This window comes from Heptranchias perlo, chromosome 23, assembly GCF_035084215.1.
Source record: "Heptranchias perlo isolate sHepPer1 chromosome 23, sHepPer1.hap1, whole genome shotgun sequence".
NCBI lineage: Eukaryota > Metazoa > Chordata > Chondrichthyes > Hexanchiformes > Hexanchidae > Heptranchias > Heptranchias perlo.
Window position 1 is genome coordinate 470733 of NC_090347.1, and position 25296 is coordinate 496028.

Sequence of the window (25296 nt, forward strand, 5' to 3'; positions counted from 1 at the left end):
CAAGTCACTCAGTTGTAAAGTCTCGCTAAAAAAAGTCACAATAAGAATAAAACCGGACGGACCACCCGGCATCGGACCACGACAACGGCAAACCAAGCCCAGTCGACCCTGCAAGGTCCTCCTTACTAACATCTGGGGACTTGTGCCAAAATTGGGAGAGCTGTCCCACAGACTAGTCAAGCAACAGCCTGACATAGCCATACTCACAGAATCATATCTTTCAGCCAACGTCCCAGACTCTTCCATCACCATCCCTGGGTGTGTCCTGTCCCACCGGCAGGACAGACCCATCAGAGGTGGCGGTACAGTGATATACAGTCAGGAGGGAGTGGCCCTGGGAGTCCTCAACATTGACTCTGGACCCCATGAAATCTCATGGCATCAGGTCAAACCTGGGCAAGGAAACCTCCTGCTGATTACCACCTACCGTCCTCCCTCAGCTGATGAATCAGTCCTCCTCCATCTTGAGCACTACTTGGAGGAAGCACTGAGGGTAGCAAGGCCACAGAATGTACTGTGGGTGGGGGACTTCAATGTCCATCACCAAGAATGGCTTGGTAGCACCACTACTGACCGAGCTGGCCGAGTCCTGAAGGACATAGCTGCTAGACTGGGCCTGCGGCAGGTGGTGAGCGAACCAACACGAGGGAAAAACCTATTTGACCTCGTCCTCACCAATCTACCTGTCGCAGATGCATCTGTCCATGACAGTATTGGTAGGAGTGACCACCGCACAGTCCTCGTGGAGATGAAGTTCCGTCTTCACACTGAGGACACCATCCAACGTGTTGTGTGGCACTACCACCGTGCTAAATGGGATAGATTCAGAACAGATCTAGCAGCTCAAAACTGGGCATCCATGAGGCGCTGTGGGCCATCAGCAGCAGCAGAATTGTATTCCAGCACAATCTGTAACCTCATGGCCCAGCATATTCCTCACTCTACCATTACCAACAAGCCAGGGGATCACCCCTGGTTCAGTGAGGAGTGTAGAAGAGCATGCCAGGAGCAGCACCAGGCGTACCTAAAAATGAGGTGCCAACCTGGTGAAGCTACAACTCAGGACTACATACTTGCTAAACAGCGGAAGCAACATGCTATAGACAGAGCTAAGCGATTCCACAACCAACGGATCAGATCAAAGCTCTGCAGTCCTGCCACATCCAGTCGTGAATGGTGGTGGACAATTAAACAACTAACGGGAGGAGGAGGCTCTGCAAACATCCCCATCCTCGATGATGGCGGAGTCCAGCACGTGAGTGCAAAAGACAAGTCTGAAACGTTTGCAACCATCTTCAGCCAGAAGTGCCGAGTGGATGATCCATCTCGGCCTCCTCCTGATATCCCCACCATCACAGAAGCCAGTCTTCAGCCAATTCGATTCACTCCACGTGATATCAAGAAATGGCTGAGTGCACTGGATACAGCAAAGGCTATGGGCCCCGACAACATCCCAGCTGTAGTGCTGAAGACTTGTGCTCCAGAACTAGCCACGCCTCTAGCCAAGCTGTTCCAGTACAGCTACAACACTGGCATCTACCCGACAATGTGGAAAATTGCCCAGGTATGTCCTGTCCACAAAAAGCAGGACAAATCTAATCTGGCCAATTACCGCCCCATCAGTCTACTCTCAATCATCAGCAAAGTGATGGAAGGTGTCGTCGACAGTGCTATCAAGCGGCACTTACTCACCAATAACCTGCTCACTGATGCTCAGTTTGGGTTCCGCCAGGACCACTCGGCTCCAGACCTCATTACAGCCTTGGTCCAAACATGGACAAAAGATCTGAATTCCAGAGAGTGACTGCCCTTGACGAATGTGGCACCAAGGAGCCCTAGTAAAATTGAAGTCAATGGGAATCAGGGGGAATACTCTCCAGTGGCTGGAGTCATACCTAGCACAAAGGAAGATGGTAGTGGTTGTTGGAGGCCAATCATCTCAGCCCCAGGACATTGCTGCAGGAGTTCCTCAGGGCAGTGTCCTAGGCCCAACCATCTTCAGCTGCTTCATCAATGACCTTCCCTCCATCATAAGGTCAGAAATGGGGATGTTCGCTGATGATTGCACAGTGTTCAGTTCCATTCACAACCCCTCAAATAATGAAGCAGTCCGTGCCCACATGCAGCAAGACCTGGACAACATCCAGGCTTGGGCTGATAAGTGGCAAGTAACATTCGCACCAGACAAGTGCCAGGCAATGACCATCTCCAACAAGAGACAGTCTAACCACCTCCCCTTGACATTCAACAGCATTACCATCGCCAAATACCCCACAATCAACATCCTGGGGTCACCATTGACCAGAAACTTAACTGGACAAGCCATATAAATACTGTGACTACAAAAGCAGGTCAGAGGCTGGGTATTCTGCAGTGACTGACTCACCTCCTGACTCCCCAAAGCCTTTCCACCCACCATCTACAAGGCACAAGTCAGGAGTGTGATGGAATACTCTCCACTTGCCTGGATGAGTGCAGCTCCAACAACACTGAAGAAGCTCGACACCATCCAGGACAAAGCAGCCCGCTTGATTGGCACCCCATCCACCACCCGAAACATTCACTCCCTTCACCACCGGCGCACAGTGGCTGCAGTGTGTACCATCCACAGGATGCACTGCAGCAACTCGCCAAGGCTTCTTCGACAGCACCTCCCAAACCCGCGACCTCTACCACCTAGAAGGACAAGAGCAGCAGGTACATGGGAACAACACCACCTGCACGTTCCCCTCCAAGTCACACACCATCCCGACTTGGAAATATATCGCCGTTCCTTCATTGTCGCTGGGTCAAAATCCTGGAACTCCCTTCCTAACAGCACTGTGGGAGAACCGTCACCACACGGACTGCAGCGGTTCAAGAAGGCGGCTCACCACCACCTTCTCAAGGGCAATTAGGGATGGGCAATAAATGCCGGCCTCGCCAGCGACGCCCACATCCCATGAACGAATAAAAAATAAATATTACCTATCAGTTCCCGTTGTATTACGGTTGGGGCTGCAGTTTGGCACCTTTATTGCCTCCTCACAGTTGAAGCTGAGCAGTGTCTTAGCAGTTTTCCTGTGGGAGGGGCTTTACCCCCACCAGATGGTATCAGGTGGCATTGATACTGGAGTCCGAACCTCTGCTCACAGCTGCTTGACTGTGGAGTGGCATCTGGGAGAGCAAGAGAAGGACGGATAAGAACAAGAAATGAAAGCAGTCGCAGATATTGACCTCCTCTGCCTGGTGAATGGGAGCAATGGCACCTGATAGGGTCACTGGGACCTGAATTACCGATGTCTGGAGCTCAGGGTTTTTCCACATGCTCACAAATCATCATACACGTGAAGGCCAGGCGATTGCCGCTCGCACTGTTCCGCCCTGTGAAATGCAGCTCAGAAACCCGAGCAAAAACCTTGAACTGAAGTGGGTGATTCCTGCCTCACTATTCCAGGGGCACTGAGACCAGCAGTGTTCCACTCAGCCTGGCCGAGGACTGCTAACATGCAATGGAATCTGGGGCCATGGTGGGGTGGGTCTGAGTACCTCACTGGCCAGTCTAATCACCCACTGAGATGTACCGTTCACTCTGGGCCTCGCTCTGTTTGGTGATTGCGCTGGAATATTAACACCATTTCTCCGTGTTAACAGTTGGACAACAGACAGGGCCCAGCCCCGAGCCCTGCTGGAGAGGAATATCACCTGTATGCAGCGACTGCACAGCAACTTGTGCCGGCAGATAGAGAGGGTCCAGAACCACTTTAAGGGATCAGTCAAGGCAGTGAGTCCGTTTATCAGGCCCCTGCTTCATATAGGCTGTCCGGTCGCAACGTCCCCTCCTCGCAAAGCATATGAGAGTATCATCAAATCGTGAGTATGAGGAGGACTAGAGGAGGCAGGGAGAGGGAGGGACAGACTTCGAGTTAAAGTATGAGAGAGAGAGAGAGAGAGAGAGAGGGGGACGAAAGGTCCGCAGTGAATTTGTGTTCGACTGGAGTCCGACACAAATTCAAATCCCACCACAGCAAGGTGTGAAACTCAAATCGATAAATCCGCTCACTGCTGGGCTTGTGAACAGCTGGCTGAGCACAGGCTGTAATGAGTCACGAGTGTCCTTCAGGACATGCAGTCTGACCACATGTCCCTCCAGTCCCAATTTAATCCTCCCTCAGTGAGCCTCCAGTTATACAACTGCTGTAACTGCGGATGGCCAATAAATTCGGCCTCGTCAGCTCTCACATCCAGACGACAAACAAAATAAGGATGTTTGGAACAAAAAGAGGCACTCATTGCACTGTCTGTACGTCACTCCCCTGTCCACACGTCACTCCCCTGTCCGTACGTCGCTCCCCTGTCCGCACGTCGCTCCCCTGTCCGCACGTCGCTCCCCTGTCCGCACGTCGCTCCCCTGTCCGCACGTCGCTCCCCTGTCCGCACGTCACTCCCCTGTCCGCACGTCACTCCGTGTACTCTCCTCCCAGCCCCATGTATGTGGCCAATAAGACAAATTTCTTCTTCAATTTTTTCTTCTTTCCTTTTGAATGTGTTGAATCCTCCCTGGGGTACAGACCACGCGGTCACTCCCTCCCTGGGGTACAGACCCCGCGGTCACTCCCTCCCTGGGGTACAGACCCCGCGGTCACTCCCTCCCTGGGCTACAGACCACGCGGTCACTCCCTCCCTGGGGTACAGACCCCGCGGTCACTCCCTCCCTGGGCTACAGACCACGCGGTCACTCCCTCCCTGGGGTACAGACCACGCGGTCACTCCCTCCCTGGGGTACAGACCCCGGGGTCACTCCCTCCCTGGGGTACAGACCCCGCGGTCACTCCCTCCCTGGGGTACAGACCACGCGGTCACTCCCTCCCTGGGGTACAGACCCCGGGGTCACTCCCTCCCTGGGGTACAGAGCCTGGGGTCACTCCCTCCCTGGGGTACAGACCACGCGGTCACTCCCTCCCTGGGGTACAGACCCCGGGGTCACTCCCGCCCTGGGGTACAGACCCCACGGTCACTCCCGCCCTGGGGTACAGATCCCGGGGTCACACCCTCCCTGGGGTACAGACCCCGGGGTCACTCCCTCCCTGGGGTACAGACCCCGCAGTCACTCCCTCCCTGGGGTACAGACCCCACGGTCACTCCCTCCCTGGGGTACAGACCCCGGGGTCACTCCCGCCCTGGGGTACAAACCCCGGGGTCACTCCCTCCCTGGGGTACAGACCCCGGGGTCACTCCCGCCCTGGGGTACAGATCCCGGGGTCACTCCCTCAGTCCCTCACTTCTCCTCCCCGCCTCCCTCTGGCAGGTGCTGATTGGTTATGAAGTACTTGCTGTGCTGCCCCTGAGTCTCTCATTGACATAATTTGCTGGTCACAGGAGGCCGAACACCTAATAAATCCTGAATGAGGGAATCATAGAGAACATCGAATGAGGTTATTGGGTACAGGCTGTATGAAAGCAGAGGTCAGAGCCCGGGGCCTCGATATTCTGTGTTTTTGGGGTTCAGGCTTTGAATACTCGGCCGATTCAGAGTGTGACCACAAGATGGAGCTGGAGTAGGTCCCTGAGTGATGTGCTGTTTCTGGAGATATACCATAATATCACTCAGGGTCCCGGGAGTTGGGGGGGGGGTCCCGGGAGGTATAGGGGGGTCCCTGGAGGTATAGGGGGGTCCCTGGAGGTATAGGGGGGTCCCTGGAGATATAGGGGGGTCCCGGGAGATATAGGGGTCCCTGGAGATATAGGGGGGTCCCGGGAGGTATAGGGGGGTCCCTGGAGGTATAGGGGGGTCCCTGGAGATATAGGGGTCCCTGGAGTTATAGGGGGGTCCCGGGAGGTATAGGGGGGTCCCTGGAGGTATAGGGGGGTCCCTGGAGATATAGGGGTCCCTGGAGATATAGGGGGGTCCCGGGAGGTATAGGGGGGTCCCTGGAGGTATAGGGGGGTCCCGGGAGGTATAGGGGTCCCTGGAGGTATAGGGGGGTCCCGGGAGGTATAGGGGGGTCCCGGGAGGTATAGGGGTCCCGGGAGATATAGGGGGGTCCCGGGAGATATAGGGGTCCCGGGAGATATAGGGGTCCCGGGAGGTATAGGGGTCCCGGGAGGTATAGGGGGGTCCCGGGAGGTATGGGGTCCCGGGAGGTATAGGGGGGTCCCTGGAGATATAGGGGGGTCCCGGGAGGTATAGGGGGGTCCCTGGAGGTATAGGGGGGTCCCTGGAGATATAGGGGGGTCCCGGGAGGTATAGGGGTCCCGGGAGGTATAGGGGTCCCGGGAGGTATAGGGGTCCCGGGAGATATAGGGGGGTCCCGGGAGGTATAGGGGTCCCGGGAGGTATAGGGGTCCCGGGAGATATAGGGGGGTCCCGGGAGATATAGGGGGGTCCCGGGAGATATAGGGGTCCCGGGAGATATAGGGGTCCCGGAAGATAAGGGGGTCCTGGACGATATGGGGGTCCCGGGAGTATTTGGGGGTCCCGGGAGTATTTGGGGGTCCTGGACGATATGGGGGTCCCGGGAGGTATGGGGGTCCCTGAAGATATGGGGGTCCTGGACGATATGGGGGTCCCTGAAGATATGGGGGTCCCGGGAGGTATGGGGGTCCTGGACGATATGGGGGTCCTGGACGATATGGGGGTCCTGGACGATATGGGGGTCCTGGACGATATGGGGGTCCCGGGAGGTATGGGGGTCCCTGGAGTATTTGGGGGTCCCCGAGAATATAGGGTTCCCGGAGAATTGACTCGGGTCTTATCCAAAGGGTGGTTTTCAGGTTTTGTTACTCGGGCTGAGCCTGAATTGGTTTTCAGGGCAACGGTTTCCTTCACTCTTGATATTGGGGATCTTTGTGTCGTCACTTCGGTTACGTTTCTGCTCTCACCGCCTCGGGCAGTTCCATTTTCCAGCTGTCTAATGCTGAGGCAGCGCACAGACCACTCATGAACTGAGAGTGCCTGCAGGCCGCTCGCGTGCAGAGTGCGCACAAGCTCCTTGGTTTATGCAGCGAGTTGGATTAAAGGGAATCAGAGGCAGGAATGTTCTTTCAGAGATAGAGAATAACATTGTTTGCTCCAAGGTTTATCGCAGTGCCCTGAGGGACATGTGACTGAGCCCCCTCCTCTCCACGATTGCAACAGGACCAACACCAGCAACCTGTGTTTATGGAGCACCTTTCATTTGGAGAAACATCCCAAGGACACCTCACAGAGGCCTAAGGGAAAAAATAGACTCTGGGCCAAAGAAGTCAGTTGATCAAAAGTTGGAAGAGTTTTGTCTTAAGGAGGAGAGGGGGATGGAGAGGCAGAGGGGTACAGGAAAAGAATCCCAGGGTGTAGGAACGGAGAGTTTGGGTGGGAGAGTTGTAGGGCTGGAGGAGTTTACAGAGATAGGGAGTGACGAGGTCATGAATGGATTTAGACGCGAGGACAAGAGTTTTAAAATCGAGGCGTGCCCGGACCAGGAGCCAATGCAGGACGGCGAGCACAGGGGTGGTGGGTGAACAGGACTTGGTGTGCTTTGGATACGGGTAGCGGAGATTTGGATGAGCTGAAGTTTATGGAGGGGGGGGCGATAGTTTGCGAGGACAGAGGGATCAAGAATGTGTTTTTTGCAGAGGAGGTGATGACGGCAATTTTGAAAGTGAGAGGGAACATCCCTGAGGAGAGGGAACTGCTTACAGTGCCAGTTAGCATGAGGGCCCAGAAAGAAAGTTGGTTGGTCAGTAGTTTAGTGAGAGAGGTTTTCAGGGAGCAGGAGATGAATGATTTGAAAACAATTGGGGGAGATAGGAGAGAAACTGGAGAAATATGCAGATTCTGGCCTGAGGCAGAGGGAGGGTAGGGGAAGGGAGGGATGCAGTGGAGGCAGTAAATGGATGGTCTCAATCTTAGTGACAAAGAAATCCGTACACTTGTTGGAGGTGAGGGTGAAGGGGGCAGGGGATAGGGGTTTAAGAAGATGGCTGGTAGTGAAGAGATCCTGGGGGTTATCTTTGCAGTCCAGTTTTGGCAGAGGAGAGCAGGGCCCGATACTCTGATATGGTGTCACACCAGAACGGGCAATGGGTGGCTGAACCAGATATGCTCATGCCTCCACCCCTTGGACTTGTGGGAGTGAAGATGGGGCCATACTTTGGAATGTCCGGGACAGGAGGTCATGAAGGCTTTGCTGTATCAAAGAGATTGGTTGAGCAATTCAACAGCTGCAGAGATATTGTGACAAATGGAGGGTCAAAGGCAGTTTGAAAGTTCAGCTACAAGCGACTTGGGGAGAATTTTTCCAGGAGCAGACCCAGAAGGAAGTGGAGTTGGAAAGGGTTAGGGTGGGTGAGGGTGATGTGGTTAGAGATGGCCTTTATAGAGGCCCAGGAGAAATCGAGTTTGAGAAGGTGGCTGTGAATAAGGGCAGGAGAGTTTAGATGGAGGGTGGGAGAGGTTTCTACCCTGGTCATTCTGTAGGACCCCTTTGACCATTGGTCATTCTGTAGGGCCCCTTTGACCTTTGATCATTCTGTATGGCACCTTTGACCTTTGGTCATTCTGTAGGGCCCCTTTGACCTCTGATCATTCTGTATGGCACCTTTGACCTTTGGTCATTCTGTAGGGCCTCTTTTGTCCCAGGTCATTCTCTATAGCACCTTTTGACCTTTGGTCATTCTGTAGGGCACCCTTGACCTTTGGTCATTCTGTAGGGCCTCTTTTGTCCCAGGTCATTCTGTATGGCACCTTTGACCTTTGTTCATTCTGTAGGGCAACCTTGACCTTTGGCCATTCTGTATAGCACCTTTGACCTTTGGTCATTCTGTAGGGCACCCTTGATCTTTGGTCATTCTCTATAGCACCTTTGACCTTTGGTCATTCTGTAGGGCACCTTTGACCCCAGTTCTTCCCTTTCTCACAGTGAACGTATTGCTGACCTGATGGATAATTTCCCGACTTCGGCCCGGAGCTGCGGTGGGAGCCACACATTGACCTACCCACGCCATCGGCGCTGCCCAAAGGTGTATGACTACCACCCGACCATGGTGCAGGATGAAGATCACAACACAAAGGTCTGAAGTGAAATGGGGTATGCTCGAGATAGCCAGATCTGAGGGGTCTGTCAGGCGGTACTCAAAATCGGCCTGAAGTCTCACCTGAGATCGCCTTACATGGTTGAATATGATTCTGTGGACCATGGTCCTTGATCGGCGAAACCAGGCACTGCTGCTCAACAAGAAACAAAACTGGACCCATGTGGTGGGCAGTTATGTCCTTGGCTCACACTACTTCTGGTCAGTTATCGAGATAGATCAGGTCCCATCTGGATTGGAAAACCAGAGTTGGAAGTGGTAGTTGTGTGAGGCTCCCTCCCAACATGGAGCTCTGCCAAGCAAGGGGGTGGAGATTGGGCTATCACACGATGGGGTCAGGGGTTGGACTATCACACGATGGGGTCAGGGGTTGGACTATCACACGATGGGGTCAGGGGTTGGACTATCACACGATGGGGTCAGGGGTTGGACTATCACACTATGGGGTCAGGGGTTGGACTATCACACGATGGGGTCAGGGGTTGGATTATCACACGATGGGTTAAGGGGTTGGACTATCACACAATGGGGTCAGGGGTTGGACTATCACACGATGGGGTCAGGGGTTGGACTATCACACTATGGGGTCAGGGGTTGGACTATCACACGATGGGGTCAGGGGTTGGATTATCACACGATGGGTTAAGGGGTTGGACTATCACACGATGGGGTCAGGGATTGGACTATCACATTATGGGGTCAGGGGTTGGATTATCACACGATGGGTTAAGGGGTTGGACTATCACACGATGGGGTCAGGGATTGGACTATCACATTATGGGGTCAGGGGTTGGACTATCACACGATGGGGTCAGGGATTGGACTATCACACGATGGGGTCAGGGGTTGGACTATCACATTATGGGGTCAGAGATTGGACTATCACACTATGGGGTCAGGGGTTGGACTATCACACTATGGGGTCAGACATTGGACTATCACACGATGGGGTCAGGGGTTGGACTATCACACTATGGGGTCAGACATTGGACTATCACACGATGGGGTCAGGGGTTGGACTATCACATTATGGGGTCAGACATTGGACTATCACACGATGGGGTCAGGGGTTGGACTATCACACTATGGGGTCAGAGATTGGACTATCACACGATGGGGTCAGGGGTTGGACTATCACACTATGGGGTCAGGGGTTGGACTATCACACGATGGGGTCAGGGGTTGGACTATCACACGATGGGGTCAGGGGTTGGACTATCACACTATGGGGTCAGGGGTTGGACTATCACACTATGGGGTCAGGGGTTGGACTATCACACTATGGGGTCAGGGATTGGACTATCACACGATGGGGTCAGGGGTTGGACTATCACACGATGGGGTCAGGGGTTGGACGGTAATGACTGTGCCGGAGTGTTGATTTGATGGTAATGACTGTGCCGGAGTGTTGATTTGATGGTGATGGCTGTGCCGGAGTGTTAATTTGACGGTAATGACTGTGCCGGAGTGTTGATTTGACGGTAATGACTGTGCCGGAGTGTTGATTTGACGGTAATGACTGTGCCGGAGTGTTGATTTGACGGTAATGACTGTGTCGGAGTGTTGATTTGACGGTAATAACTGTGCCGGAGTGTTGATTTGACGGTAATGACTGTGCCGGAGTGTTGATTTGATGGTAATGACTGTGCCGGAGTGTTGATTTGATGGTGATGGCTGTGCCGGAGTGTTAATTTGACGGTAATGACTGTGCCGGAGTGTTGATTTGACGGTAATGACTGTGCCGGAGTGTTGATTTGACGGTAATGACTGTGCCGGAGTGTTGATTTGACGGTAATGACTGTGTCGGAGTGTTGATTTGACGGTAATAACTGTGCCGGAGTGTTGATTTGACGGTAATGACTGTGCCGGAGTGTTGATTTGATGGTGATGACTGTGCCGGAGTGTTGATTTGATGGTAATGACTGTGCCGGAGTGTTGATTTGACGGTAATGACTGTGCCGGAGTGTTCATTTGACGGTGATGACTGTGCCGGAGTGTTGATTTGACGGTAATGACTGTGCCGGAGTGTTGATTTGACGGTAATGACTGTGCCGGAGTGTTGATTTGACGGTAATGACTGTGTCGGAGTGTTGATTTGACGGTAATGACTGTGCCGGAGTGTTGATTTGACGGTAATGACTGTGCCGGAGTGTTGATTTGATGGTGATGACTGTGCCGGAGTGTTGATTTGATGGTAATGACTGTGCCGGAGTGTTGATTTGACGGTAATGACTGTGCCGGAGTGTTCATTTGACGGTGATGACTGTGCCGGAGTGTTGATTTGACGATGATGACTGTGCCGGAGTGTTGATTTGATGGTAATGACTGTGCCGGAGTGTTGATTTGACGGTAATGACTGTGCCGGAGTGTTGATTTGATGGTAATGACTGTGCCGGAGTGTTGATTTGACGGTAATGACTGTGCCGGAGTGTTGATTTGATGGTGATGACTGTGCCGGAGTGTTGATTTGATGGTGATGACTGTGCCGGAGTGTTGATTTGATGGTGATGACTGTGCCGGAGTGTTGATTTGATGGTGATGACTGTGCCGGAGTGTTGATTTGATGGTGATGACTGTGCCGGAGTGTTGATTTGATGGTGATGGCTGTGCCGGAGTGTTGATTTGATGGTAATGACTGTGCCGGAGTGTTGATTTGACGGTAATGACTGTGCCGGAGTGTTGATTTGATGGTGATGGCTGTGCCGGAGTGTTGATTTGACGGTAATGACTGTGCCGGAGTGTTGATTTGACGGTAATGACTGTGCCGGAGTGTTGATTTGATGGTGATGGCTGTGCCGGAGTGTTGATTTGATGGTAATGACTGTGCCGGAGTGTTGATTTGACGGTAATGACTGTGCCGGAGTGTTGATTTGATGGTAATGACTGTGCCGGAGTGTTGATTTGAAGGTAATGACTGTGCCGGAGTGTTGATTTGACGGTAATGACTGTGCCAGAGTGTTGATTTGATGGTGATGGCTGTGCCGGAGTGTTGATTTGATGGTAATGACTGTGCCGGAGTGTTGATTTGACGGTAATGACTGTGCCGGAGTGTTGATTTGATGGTAATGACTGTGCCGGAGTGTTGATTTGATGGTGATGACTTTGCCGGAGTGTTGATTTGATGGTAATGACTGTGCCGGAGTGTTGATTTGATGGTAATGACTGTGCCGGAGTGTTGATTTGATGGTAATGACTGTGCCGGAGTGTTGATTTGATGGTAATGACTGTGCCGGAGTGTTGATTTGATGGTGATGACTGTGCCGGAGTGTTGATTTGACGGTAATGACTGTGCCGGAGTGTTCATTTGACGGTGATGACTGTGCCGGAGTGTTGATTTGATGGTGATGGCTGTGCCGGAGTGTTGATTTGATGGTGATGACTGTGCCAGAATGTTGATTTGATGGTGATGACTGTGCCGGAGTGTTGATTTGACGGTAATGACTGTGCTGGAGTGTTGATTTGACGGTAATGACTGTGCCGGAGTGTTGATTTGATGGTAATGACTGTGCCGGAGTGTTGATTTGATGGTGATGACTTTGCCGGAGTGTTGATTTGATGGTAATGACTGTGCCGGAGTGTTGATTTGATGGTAATGACTGTGCCGGAGTGTTGATTTGATGGTGATGGCTGTGCCGGAGTGTTGATTTGATGGTGATGACTGTGCCGGAGTGTTGATTTGACGGTAATGACTGTGCCAGAGTGTTGATTTGATGGTAATGACTGTGCCGGAGTGTTGATTTGATGGTAATGACTGTGCCGGAGTGTTGATTTGATGGTAATGACTGTGCCGGAGTGTTGATTTGATGGTAATGACTGTTTATTCTCCAGCAGTGGGAGGACACGACTTTAAGTCTTGCTGACACCCTTCCACCCAAGGCAAGGACAAACTGCAAGCTGCCATCTATCGGGGGAAAGGACGGTACGTGACTCGAGATCCCCAAGAGTTGAATACGGGTCGACATCTGAGATATTAACTTGTCTTTTCTCTTTCAGAGGGTGATGGGACTCTCCAGCACTTGCTGTTTAGCTGTGATCCGATCAAAGTCCTGGCTCTGTTCATCCTGCTTCTGAGCCATTTCTAGGGCTGCCTTTTCCCAGTGCCTGGGAGTTAATATTCACAATTGTCCGTATCTCTGCCCCTCACACTACTCAATCTAAAATCCATGTTCCAGTCGAGGGAACGCTGGATGTGGGAGAGGTTCAGGGAGCAGGGAGCTCCCTGGGGGCGCTGCTATTGGGCCCCTCTCAAGTTATTTCGTGCAGATTATTAATTTGCTTTGTCCCTCATGGATTCAAACCATTTTACATGAAGGGCTGTAGTTCATAGAATCATAGCATCTTTCAGCACAGGAGGAGGCCATTCGGCCCATCGTGCCTGTGCCGGCTCTTTGAAAGAGCTGTCCAATTAGTCCCACTCCCCTGCTTTTTCCCCAGAGCCCTGCAAATTCTCCCCCTTCAGGCAGTGAATTCCAGATCATAACAACTCGCTGTGTAAAAAAATGTTTCCTCATCTCCCCTCTGGTTCTTTTGCCGATCTCCTTAAATCCGTGTCCCCTGGTTACCGACCCTCCGCCACTGGAAACAGTTTCTCCTTATTTACCCTGCCAAAACCCTTCATGATTTTGAACACCTCGATTAAATCTCCCCTTAACCTGCTCAGCTCTAAGGAGAACAATCCCAGCTTCTCCAGTCTCTCCACATAACTGAAGTCCCTCATCCCTGGAATCATTCCAGTAAATCTTTTCTACACCCTCTCTAAGGCCTTCACATCCTTCCTAAAGTGCAGTGCCCAGAATATATGAAGTAGGAGCAGGAGTAGGCCATTCGGCCCCTCGAGCCTGCTCTGCCATTCAATCAGATCATGGCTGATCTTTGACCTCAGCTCCACTTTCCCGCCCGATCCCCATATCCCTTGATTCCCTTAGAGTCCAAAAATCTATCGATCTCAGCCTTGAATATATTCAATGACTCAGCATCCACAGCCCTCTGGGGTAGAGAATTCCAAAGATTCACAACCCACTGAGTGAAGAAATTCCTCCTCATCTCAGTCTTAAATGGCCGACCCCTTATCCTGAGACTATGCCCTCTAGTTCTGGGCTTAGGGATACAGCCTCTCAGTATCTACCCTGTCAAGCCCCCTCAGAATCTTATATGTCTCAATGAGATCACCTCTCATTCTTCTAAACTCCAGAGAGTATCGGCCCATTCTACTCAATCTCTCCTCACAGGACAACCCTCTCATCCCAGGAATTAATCTAGTGAATCTTCGTTGCACCGCCTCTAAGGCAAGTATATCCTTCCTTAGATAAGGAGACCAAAACTGTACGCAGTACTCCAGGTGAGGTCTCACCAAAGCCCTATACAATAGTAGTAAGACTTCCTTACTCTTGGACTCCAACCCCCTTGCAATAAAGGCCAACATGCTATTTGCTTTCCTAATTGCTTGCTGTACCTGCATGCTAACTTTCTGTGTTTCTTGTACGAGGACACCCAAATCTCTCTGAACACCAACATTTAATTGTTTCTCACCATTTATAAAATGTTCTGTTTCTCTATTCTTCCTACCAAAGTGAATAACCTCACATTTCCCTACATTATACTCCACCTGCCACCTTCTTGCCCATTCACTTAACCTGTCTATATCCCTTTGCAGACTCTTTGTGTCCTCCTCACAGCTTACTTTCCCACCTAGCTTTATATCGTCAGCAAACTTGGATACTTTACACTCGGTCCCTTCATCTAAGTCATTAATATAGATTGTAAATAGCTGAGGCCCAAGCACCGATCCTTGTGGTACCCCACTAGTTACAGCCTGACAACCTGAGAATGACCCGTTTATCCCTACTCTCTGTTTTCTGTCCTTTAACCAATCCTCTATCCATGATAATATATTACCCCCAATCCTATGAGCCTTTATCTTGCGTAACAACCTTTTATGTGGCACCTTATCGAATGCCTTTTGATGTCAGGCTAATTGGCCTGTCGTTCCCTGTTTTAGTCCCATTAATTTCTCCAGTACTTTTTCTCTACTGATATTAATTACTTTAAATTCCTCACACTCATTAGACCCTTGGTTCCCCACTATGTTTGAAATGCTTTTTGTGTCTTCTACTGTGAACAGATACAAAATATTTGTTTAACATCTCTGCCATTTCCTTATTCCCCATTATAATTTCTCCTGTTTCAGCCTCGAAGGGACCAATGTTTACTTTTGCTACTCTCTCCCTTTTTACATACTTGTAGAAGCTCGTACAATCTGTTTTTATATTTCTTGCTAGTTTACTTTCATTCTATTTTCTCCATTTTTATCAATTTTTTGGTCATCCTTTGCTGGTTTCTAAAACTCTCCCAATCCTCAGGCTCACTACTCTTCTTCACAACATTATAAGCCTCTTCTTTTTTTTTATTTGTTCATGGGATGTGGGCATCACTGGCGAGGCCGGCATTTATTGCCCATCCCTAATTGCCCTTGAGAAGGTGGCAGTGAGCCGCCTTCTTGAACCGCTGCAGTCCGTGTGGTGACGGTTCTCCCACAGTGCTGTTAGGAAGGGAGTTCCAGGATTTTGACCCAGCGACGATGAAGGAACGGCGATATATTTCCAAGTCGGGATGGTGTGTGACTTGGAGGGGAACGTGCAGGTGGTGTTGTTCCCATGTGCCTGCTGCCCTTGTCCTTCTAGGTGGTAGAGGTTGTGGGTTTGGGAGGTGCTGTCGAAGAAGCCTTGGCGAGTTGCTGCAGTGCATCCTGTGGATGGTACACACTGCAGCCACGGTGCGCCGGTGGTGAAGGGAGTGAATGTTTAGGGTGGTGGATGGGATGCCAATCAAGTGGGCTGCTTTGTCCTGGATGGTGTTGAGCTTCTTGAGTGTTGTTGGAGCTGCACTCATCCAGGCAAGTGGAGAGTATTCCATCACACTCCTGACTTGTGTCTTGTAGATGGTGGGTGGAAAGGCTTTGGGGAGTCAGGAGGTGAGTCACTCGCCGCAGAATACCCAGCCTCTGACCTGCTCTTGCAGCCACAGTATTTATATGGCTTGTCCAGTTAAGTTTCTGGTCAATGGTGACCCCCAGGATGTTGATTGTGGGGGATTCAGCGATGGTAATGCCGTTGAATGTCAAGGGGAGGTGGTTAGACTCTCTCTTGTTGGAGATGGTCATTGCCTGGCACTTGTCTGGTGCGAATGTTACTTGCCACTTATAAGCCCAAGTCTGGATGTTGTCCAGGTCTTGCTGCATGCGGGCTCGGACTGCTTCATTATTTGAGGGGTTGCAAATGGAACTGAACACTGTGCAATCATCAGCGAACATCCCCATTTCTGACCTTATGATGGAGGGAAGGTCATTGATGAAGCAGCTGAAGATGGTTGGGCCGAGGACACTGTCCTGAGGAACTCCTGCAGCAATGTCCTGGGGCTGAGATGATTGGCCTCCAACAACCACTACCATCTTCCTTTGTGCTAGGTATGACTCCAGCCACTGGAGAGTATTCCCCCTGATTCCCATTGACTTCAATTTTACTAGGGCTCCTTGGTGCCACACTCGGTCAAATGCTGCCTTGATGTCAAGGGCAGTCACTCTCACCTCACCTCTGGAATTCAGCTCTTTTGTCCATGCTTGGACCAAGGCTGTAATGAGGTCTGGAGCCGAGTGGTCCTGGCGGAACCCAAACTGAGCATCGGTGAGCAGGTTATTGGTGAGTAAGTGCCGCTTGATAGCACTGTCGACGACACCTTCCATCACTTTGCTGATGATTGAGAGTAGACTGATGGGGCGGTAATTGGCCGGATTGGATTTGTCCTGCTTTTTGTGCACAGGACATACCTGGGCAATTTTCCACATTGTCGGGTACTGGAACAACTTGGCTAGAGGCGCGGCTAGTTCTGGAGCACAAGTCTTCAGCACTACAGCTGGGATGTTGTCGGGGCCCATAGCCTTTGCTGCATCCAGTGCACTCAGCCGTTTCTTGATATCACGTGGAGTGAATCGAATTGGCTGAAGACTGGCTTCTGTGATGGTGGGGCTATTGGGAGGAGGCTGAGATGGATCATCCACTCGGCACTTCTGGCTGAAGATGGTTGCAAACGCTTCAGCCTTGTCTTTTGCACTCACGTGCTGGACTCTGCCATCATTGAGGATGGGGATGTTTACAGAGCCTCCTCCTCCCATTAGTTGTTTAATTGTCCACCACCATTCACGACTGGATGTGGCAGGACTGCAGAGCTTTGATCTGATCCGTTGGTTGTGGAATCGCTTAGCTCTGTCTATAGCATGTTGCTTCCGCTGTTTAGCATGCATGTAGTCCTGAGTTGTAGCTTCACCAGGTTGGCATCTAATTTTCAGGTATGCCTGGTGCTGCTCCTGGCATGCTCTTCTACACTCCTCATTGAACCAGGGTTGATCCCCTGGCTTGTTGGTAATGGTAGAGTGAGGAATATGCCGGGCCATGAGGTTACAGATTGTGCTGGAATACAATTCTGCTGCTTTAATCTAATACTATCCTTAACTTCTTTAGTTAGCCACGGATGAATTACTTTCCCCGTGGAGTTTTTATTTCTCAATGGAATGTATATTTGTTGAGAATATTGAAATATTTCTTTCAATGTTTGCCATTGCTTATCTACAGTTATACCCTTTAATCTAATTTCCCAATCAACCTTAGCCAACTCGCCCCTCGTACCCATTAATTGGCTTTATTTAAGTTTAAGACTCAGAATTGGCCAACGATACTCCAGCTGGGGCCTAACCAGTGATTTATAAAAGACTTTTGGGTTTCCTTTTGTGTTACCCACCAGTCTATTTTCATATTTTCTCTTTGTCCCTTTTATTTCCTTTTTCAGTTCTCTGTACTTTCTGTATTCAGCCTGGATCTCTACTGAATTATGAACCTGACATTTATCATAAGCCTCCTTTCTCTGTTTTACTTTAATCTCTATGTCTTTAGTATCCAGGGAGCTCTAGCTCTGGATGCCCTTCCTTTTCCCCTCGTGGGAATGTGTCGACTCTGTAACCGAACTATCTCCTCCTTGTTCATTTACTGTTTTACCCGATAATCTTTGATTGCAATCCACCGGGGCCAGATCCATTTTCAACTCCCTGAAATTAGCCTTCCTCCAGTTGAGAATTTGAGTTAGGCTCATTTTTTTATAAATGTGTTATTGGGATGTGGGCATCACTGAGGCCGGCATTTATTGCCCATCCCTCGAGAAGGTGGTGGTGAGCCGCCTTCTTGAACCGCTGCAGTCCGTGTGGTGAAGGTTCTCCCACAGTGCTGTTAGGAAGGGAGTTCCAGGATTTTGACCCAGTGACGATGAAGGAACGGCGATATATTTCCAAGTCGGGATGGTGTGTGACTTGGAGGGGAACGTGCAGGTGGTGTTGTTCCCATGCACCTGCTGCTCTTGTCCTTCTAGGTGGTAGAGGTTGTGGGTTTGGGAGGTGCTGTCGAAGAAGCCTTGGCGAGTTGCTGCAGTGCATCCTGTGGATGGTGCACACTGCAGCCACTGTGTGCCGGTGGTGAAGGGAGTGGATATTGAGTCTATTTTCACAGGCTCTTTGTTCTTCTTTCTGTGGAGCCAACTCATCAGCTGCAACTCAGCAAACCCGATTACTCATTAACCCACCTCCATCAAATATATCCAGTGAGGGCCGTGTCATCCTCACCTGTGAGGTTCCTGGTTACATCCATGGTCCGTGTGGAGTTCGTTGACCTCAGCCAGCTCCTCATTAGGCACAGAACGATTGATGTCAGCGTTCCTGGACTATGAGGGGTAATTGGCAGATTTCTGCTTCTGTCGCTATCCATGCTGAGAATTGCAAGAGTGAGGGCATCAGATTGAGAGCATAGTCTGACTCAATTGTGATGCCCCCCAAGTTAAATAGCAGACTGACACTCACAGGGGGTAATTTTAATGTGTCAAATGGGCAGTCGATTCGATGCTGTCAGTTTCCCACTGTCTGCATTCAAACACTGAATTGTTTCCACGGTTTCTCTGTGGGATGAGTAGTAAAGTAAAGATGGAGCGTCAGCACAGGGAGAGAAGGGATGCCCTCACTTACAATTTACTCCTCAAAATAACAGGTTTCACGCGTTAAATTTCAGATGCTCACAGATTTATTAACTATCCAATAATTAATAGCAGCATGTGGGACAAAGGCCTTGTGATTTTCAGTCAGGGAATCCATGTCTTACTGTCCCGAGCTCAGTTTTCAGACTGACCTTAATCAAATTCCAAGTCACTTTTTATACCTTTCTTCACTGCTTCTACATGAAGATCCTCATGTTCCTGCATCACCCAATTCAGCTCCGTATAAGGAGAATGTTAATCAGCCTCTCCCCTTCTCCTAGTTTTAACAAGTTCTTTTTCCATTGACCTGTACAACCTCCCAAATTGGTTACAGGCCCTAATTTTCCAGATCTCTGGTCTTTCTCAGGCAGCTCCTTATTTTCTAATGAATGAAGAAAGGAAACTTCTCTGCCTGTATGTGGTCACTGGAATGTTTGTCGATCAGGTTTATTGTCTAAACTGACCATTGTTTTAAGGTCAGTCTTAATTCAGCAGTTCAGTGGTCACTCCATCAAGATTGATAGATACCTCCTCAGTGGAGAAGCAAAAGCTAAAAGCTAACAATCGGACAATACAACGAGGAATCACTCACAGGAGAACATTGACAGACCTCAGCCCAGTCTGATTGGCCCTTTCCTTACAGGCTCCTGCAACACAAACTGCACAAGTGCTGAATTTAAAAGTACAGAAAGTCTGTGCCTCTGGTTCTTGTAAACCTGAAAGTATGAAAACAGAGTGATGTAAAATTGGGCAGGGATTGGAATGCAGAGAATCTGATTTGAATTTGGATTTGGGAAGCATTCTGCAGATTTCCCTGGTTGTGAGGTGCATGTTCCTTGCTGCTGACACACGGCCTGTCCCTCTTCCGTATCAGGTTACTCGCTCACAATTCTTCCTTCTGCTTCTGTTGCAGTTAACAAGTGTAAACCAGCTCATTGCCCCTCCCAGAAAAGCTCTTCCACCAGACTTGGTTCCGGACAATCGCACAGTGCTCAGGTCCCCACATTCCCACAGCAAGGTAAGGAAGGTCAAACCTGAATGGCCACTTGCTGGCCGGAGCACCACTGGGCACTCGCCCATAGGATGCTCATCCATAGGGCGTTGGTCAGAGTGCTCGTCCATAGGGTGTTGGTCAGGGTGCTCATCCATAGGGCGTTGGTCAGGGTGCTCATCCATAGGGCGTTGGTCAGGGTGCTCGTCCATAGGGCGTTGGTCAGGGTGCTCATCCATAGGGCGTTGGTCAGGGTGCTCATCCATAGGGCGTTGGTCAGGGTGCTCGTCCATAGGGCGTTGGTCAGGGTGCTCATCCATAGGGCGTTGGTCAGGGTGCTCATCCATAGGGTGTTGGTCAGGGTGCTCGTCCATAGGATGCTCATCCATAGGGTGTTGGTCAGGGTGCTCGTCCATAGGGTGTTGGTCAGGGTGCTCGTCCATAGGGTGTTGTTCAGGGTGCTCATCCATAGGGCGTTAGTCAGGGTGCTCGTCCATAGGGTGTTGGTCAGGGTGCTCGTCCATAGGCTGTTGGTCAGGGTGCTCGTCCATAGGGTGTTGGTCAGGGTGCTCGTCCATAGGCTGTTGGTCAGGGTGCTCGTCCATAGGGCGTTGGTCAGGGTGCTCATCCATAGGGCGTTGGTCAGGGTGCTCGTCCATAGGGTGTTGGTCAGGGTGCTTGTCCATAGGGTGTTGGTCAGGGTGCTCATCCATAGGGTGTTGGTCAGGGTGCTCATCCATAGGGTGTTGGTCAGGGTGCTCGTCCATAGGGTGTTAGTCAGGGTGCTCATCCATAGGGCGTTGGTCAGGGTGCTCATCCATAGGGTGTTGGTCAGGGTGCTCGTCCATAGGGTGTTGGTCAGGGTGCTCGTCCATAGGGTGTTGGTCAGGGTGCTCGTCCATAGGCTGTTGGTCAGGGTGCTCGTCCATAGGGCGTTGGTCAGGGTGCTCGTCCATAGGGCGTTGGTCAGGGTGCTCATCCATAGGGCGTTGGTCAGGGTGCTCATCCATAGGGTGTTGGTCAGGGTGCTCGTCCATAGGATGCTCATCCATAGGGTGTTGGTCAGGGTGCTCGTCCATAGGGTGTTGGTCAGGGTGCTCGTCCATAGGGTGTTGTTCAGGGTGCTCATCCATAGGGCGTTGGTCAGGGTGCTCGTCCATAGGGTGTTGGTCAGGGTGCTCGTCCATAGGCTGTTGGTCAGGGTGCTCGTCCATAGGGTGTTGGTCAGGGTGCTCGTCCATAGGCTGTTGGTCAGGGTGCTCGTCCATAGGGCGTTGGTCAGGGTGCTCATCCATAGGGCGTTGGTCAGGGTGCTCGTCCATAGGGTGTTGGTCAGGGTGCTTGTCCATAGGGTGTTGGTCAGGGTGCTCATCCATAGGGTGTTGGTCAGGGTGCTCATCCATAGGGTGTTGGTCAGGGTGCTCGTCCATAGGGTGTTAGTCAGGGTGCTCATCCATAGGGCGTTGGTCAGGGTGCTCATCCATAGGGTGTTGGTCAGGGTGCTCGTCCATAGGGTGTTGGTCAGGGTGCTCGTCCATAGGGTGTTGGTCAGGGTGCTCATCCATAGGGCGTTGGTCAGGGTGCTCGTCCATAGGGTGTTGGTCAGGGTGCTCGTCCATAGGGTGTTGGTCAGGGTGCTCGTCCATAGGGTGTTGGTCAGGGTGCTCGTCCATAGGGTGTTGGTCAGGGTGCTCGTCCATAGGGTGTTGGTCAGGGTGCTCATCCATAGGGTGTTGGTCAGGGTGCTCGTCCATAGGGTGTTGGTCAGGGTGCTCATCCATAGGGCGTTGGTCAGGGTGCTCATCCATAGGGCGTTGGTCAGGGTGCTCGTCCATAGGGTGTCAGTCTGCAAACAGTACTGCATGTTACAATACTTCCTCTGACCTTATAATAAGTCTTCTAATACAGTGCTTTTTTTATTCGTTCATGGGATGTGGGCGTCGCTGGCGAGGCCGGCATTTATTGCCCATCCCTAATTGCCCTTGAGAAGGTGGTGGTGAGCCGCCTTCTTGAACCGCTGCAGTCCGTGTGGTGAAGGTTCTCCCACAGTGCTGTTAGGAAGGGAGTTCCAGGATTTTGACCCAGTGACGATGAAGGAACGGTGATATATTTCCAAGTCGGGATGGTGTGTGACTTGGAGGGGAACGTGCAGGTGGTGTTGTTCCCATGTGCCTGATGACCTTGTCCTTCTAGGTGGTAGAGGTCGCGGGTTTGGGAGGTGCTGTTGAAGAAGCCTTGGCGAGTTGCTGCAGTGCATCCTGTGGATGGTACACACTGCAGCCACAGTGCGCCGGTGGTGAAGGGAGTGAATGTTTAGGGTGGTGGATTGGCTGCTATTTAATTTCCACATCTCACATCCAGGTGTTGAGCTGTCCGATACAGCTGTGGCCTATTGGTCATTCTGTGCATGTGACAGGAAACAAGACGTGCAAGTAATGGAACTGCAGCTTAGAGTGAGGGATTTACCTGGGAGGGTCTGTGCTGCGCCCCCGCGGACCCCTCCCCTGACAGGTAGCTGCTGTTTATCAGTACTGGTAACCCTGGTGAAATCTAACCCTCTTTCTTGGCCCCTCTCAGGTTTTGCAATGCCGGAGCAGATTGCCTCCTCGGTGGAGCACGAATGTCAGTGTATGACCGATCCATCACTGCCCTGTCCCTGCGCCGGGAGCCAGACGTCATCGGGTCAGCCGTCACTCTTGTGTCCATCGGCTGACAGCCAGCCGAAGGAAACTCTGGAGATCCACATGGACACCAGTGGCGGCCAATCATCACCAGTCAAGCCTGTTAATATTTAAAACCCAACTATGAATTTATGTGGAAATGTTTTCTTAAAGAATCCAATTGTGTGTCGGTGCCTCGTGGATGCTGTGGGAGGGAGAGGGGTTGGTGAGGATGTTAAAGTGACCCCAGATATACATGTACTAGAAAATGTTCTGAAAATATTTGGACACTGCACGCAGTGTGGCAGCGAATAAAACTGAAGCATTCGCTGAGCTACCTGCTCCATATTGTGCTTTGTGTTGTAGATTGAGGTCATGGAAATTCGTAGCTGGGTGGACGGAGGGTGGTCTCTGTGTACCCCACACTCTGAGCGGAATAGCCTGGAGTTTAAGGCCACTCTTCAGTCCCCCAGCGCTGCCAATTCCAAGCTGTACGGCTGTGGGAGAGAGAAGAGGGTCTCAGTACGCCCAGTCTCACTGGGATCCCCGATACGCCCAGTCTCACTGGGATCCCCGATACGCCCGGTCTCACTGGGATCCCCGATATGCCCGGTCTTACTGGGCTCCCCAATACGCCCGGTCTCACTGGGATCCCCGATATGCCCGGTCTCACTGGGATCCCCGATACGCCCGGTCTCACTGGGCTCCCCAATACGCCCGGTCTCACTGGGATCCCCAATATGCCCGGTCTCACCGGACTCCCCAATACGCCCGGTCTCACTGGGATCCCCGATATGCCTGGTCTCACTGGGATCCCCGATATGCCCGGTCTCACTGGGCTCCCCAATACGCCCGGTCTCACTGGGATCCCCGATATGCCCGGTCTCACTGGACTCCCCAATACGCCCGGTCTCACTGGGCTCCTCGATACGCCCGGTCTCACTGGGCTCCCCAATACGCCCGGTCTCACTGGACTCCCCAATACGCCCGGTCTCACTGGACTCCCCAATACGCCCGGTCTCACTGGACTCCCCAATACGCCCGGTCTCACTGGACTCCCTAATATGCCCGGCCTCACTGGACTCCCCAATACGCCCGGTCTCACTGGACTCCCTAATATGCCCGGCCTCACTGGACTCCCCAATACGCCCGGTCTCACTGGACTCCCTAATACGCCCGGCCTCACTGTTTCTCCGATACGCCCGGTCTCACTGGGCTCCCCAATACGCCCGGTCTCACTGGGCTCCTCAATACGCCTGGTCTCACTGGGCTCCTCAATACGCCCGGTCTCACTGGGATCCCCGATATGCCCGGTCTCACTGGGCTCCCCAATATGCCCGGTCTCACTGGGCTCCTCAATACGCCTGGTCAGCCATGTCCCAAACACAGGTCCTTAAATCAAAAATGGTTTTTCTCCCAGGTAGATGAGCTTAAAGCCGAGATGCTGTTCCCCTGCTGCCCATTTCAGTGGGTGAGTACATTGTCCCCCAGAGCCTCTCTGTTACAGTTATTGGGTTCTCACTGATCAGGGAGTGACTGGACTGAGCTGTAGAGACCAGAAGGGGAGGGTTACCATTGGCCCCAGTGCTCCTGCGTCCATGGTGGGTGCATCAGGTGGGTGCAGAACTGGCCACGGCTGAGCTGCCCCTGATCCAGCACCCAGTCACCGCTGTCCACCTCACACAGCAATAATGGCCAGGGATAAAAGTGAGGGCAGGAAATGATCAGCAGGTGACTGGGCCAAAGTGACCGACTCCTCGCGGTGCCCTCAGTCACCGACCCCTCGCAGTGCCCTCAGTCACCGACCCCTCGCGATGCCCTCAGTCACCGACCCCTCGCGATGCCCTCAGTCACCGACCCCTCGCGATGCCCTCAGTCACCGACCCCTCGCGGTGCCCTCAGTCACCGACCCCTCGCGGTGCCCTCAGTCACCGACCCCTCGCGGTGCCCTCAGTCACCGACCCCTCGCGGTGCCCTCAGTCACCGACCCCTCGCGGTGCCCTCAGTCACCGACCCCTCGCGGTGCCCTCAGTCACCGACCCCTCGCGATGCCCTCAGTCACCGACCCCTCGCGATGCCCTCAGTCACCGACCCCTCGCGGTGCCCTCAGTCACCGACCCCTCGCGGTGCCCTCAGTGACCGACCCCTCGCGATGCCCTCAGTCACCGACTCTCTTCCTCATGGTAACAGGGCACTTAGAAAATCATAATATGATTCGGCAGAGACAACACGGTTTTATGAAAAGGGAAATCGTGTTTGACAAATTTATTAGAGTTTTTTGAGGCTGTAACTAAAATAGAATGGTTACAGCACAGAAGGAGGCCATTCAGCCCATTGAGCCCGTGCTGTCCATGTAGATAAAGGGGAACCAGTGGATGTAGTATATTTGGATTTTCAAAAGGTATTCGATAAGGTGCCACATAAAAGGTTGTGACGCAAGATAAGGGCTCATGGGATTGGGGGTAATATATTATCATGGATAGAGGATTGGTTAAAGGACAGAAAACAGAGAGTAGGGATAAACGGGTC

At 51.9% G+C, this 25296-nt stretch overlaps 2 protein-coding genes across 2 annotated transcripts in view; one reads left to right on the top strand and one right to left on the bottom strand.

Annotated features, from left to right (window-relative positions):
• LOC137341435 (phosphoribosyl pyrophosphate synthase-associated protein 1-like) overlaps positions 1–3306 on the bottom strand; it is a 21537-nt gene extending 18231 nt beyond the window's left edge. The window contains exon 1 of the mRNA XM_068004549.1: positions 3123–3306. Within this exon, the coding sequence (XP_067860650.1) occupies positions 3123–3306 (184 nt within the window). The remainder of the gene's footprint in view (positions 1–3122) is intronic.
• A 185-nt stretch (positions 3307–3491) lies between these two features.
• Positions 3492–24695, top strand: LOC137341436 (glutamine-rich protein 2-like). The gene is made up of 6 exons (XM_068004550.1): positions 3492–3514; positions 3634–3852; positions 8880–9030; positions 12883–12970; positions 20030–20134; positions 22685–24695. Exons 1-6 carry the CDS (start codon positions 3492–3494, stop codon positions 22900–22902), a joined length of 804 nt encoding a protein of 267 aa, XP_067860651.1. The 3' UTR covers positions 22903–24695.
• Positions 24696–25296: the final 601 nt, after the last annotated feature.

Excerpts from the sequence above, each read along its gene's own strand:
- LOC137341436 (XM_068004550.1), top strand. The coding sequence starts at position 3,492 with ATGGAATCTGGGGCCATGGTGGG. Across the intron at positions 3,515-3,633 it reads GAATCTGGGGCCATGGTGGG|TTGGACAACAGACAGGGCCC; the intron begins GTGGGTCTGAGT and ends CCGTGTTAACAG. Across the intron at positions 3,853-8,879 it reads TATGAGAGTATCATCAAATC|TGAACGTATTGCTGACCTGA; the intron begins GTGAGTATGAGG and ends CCTTTCTCACAG.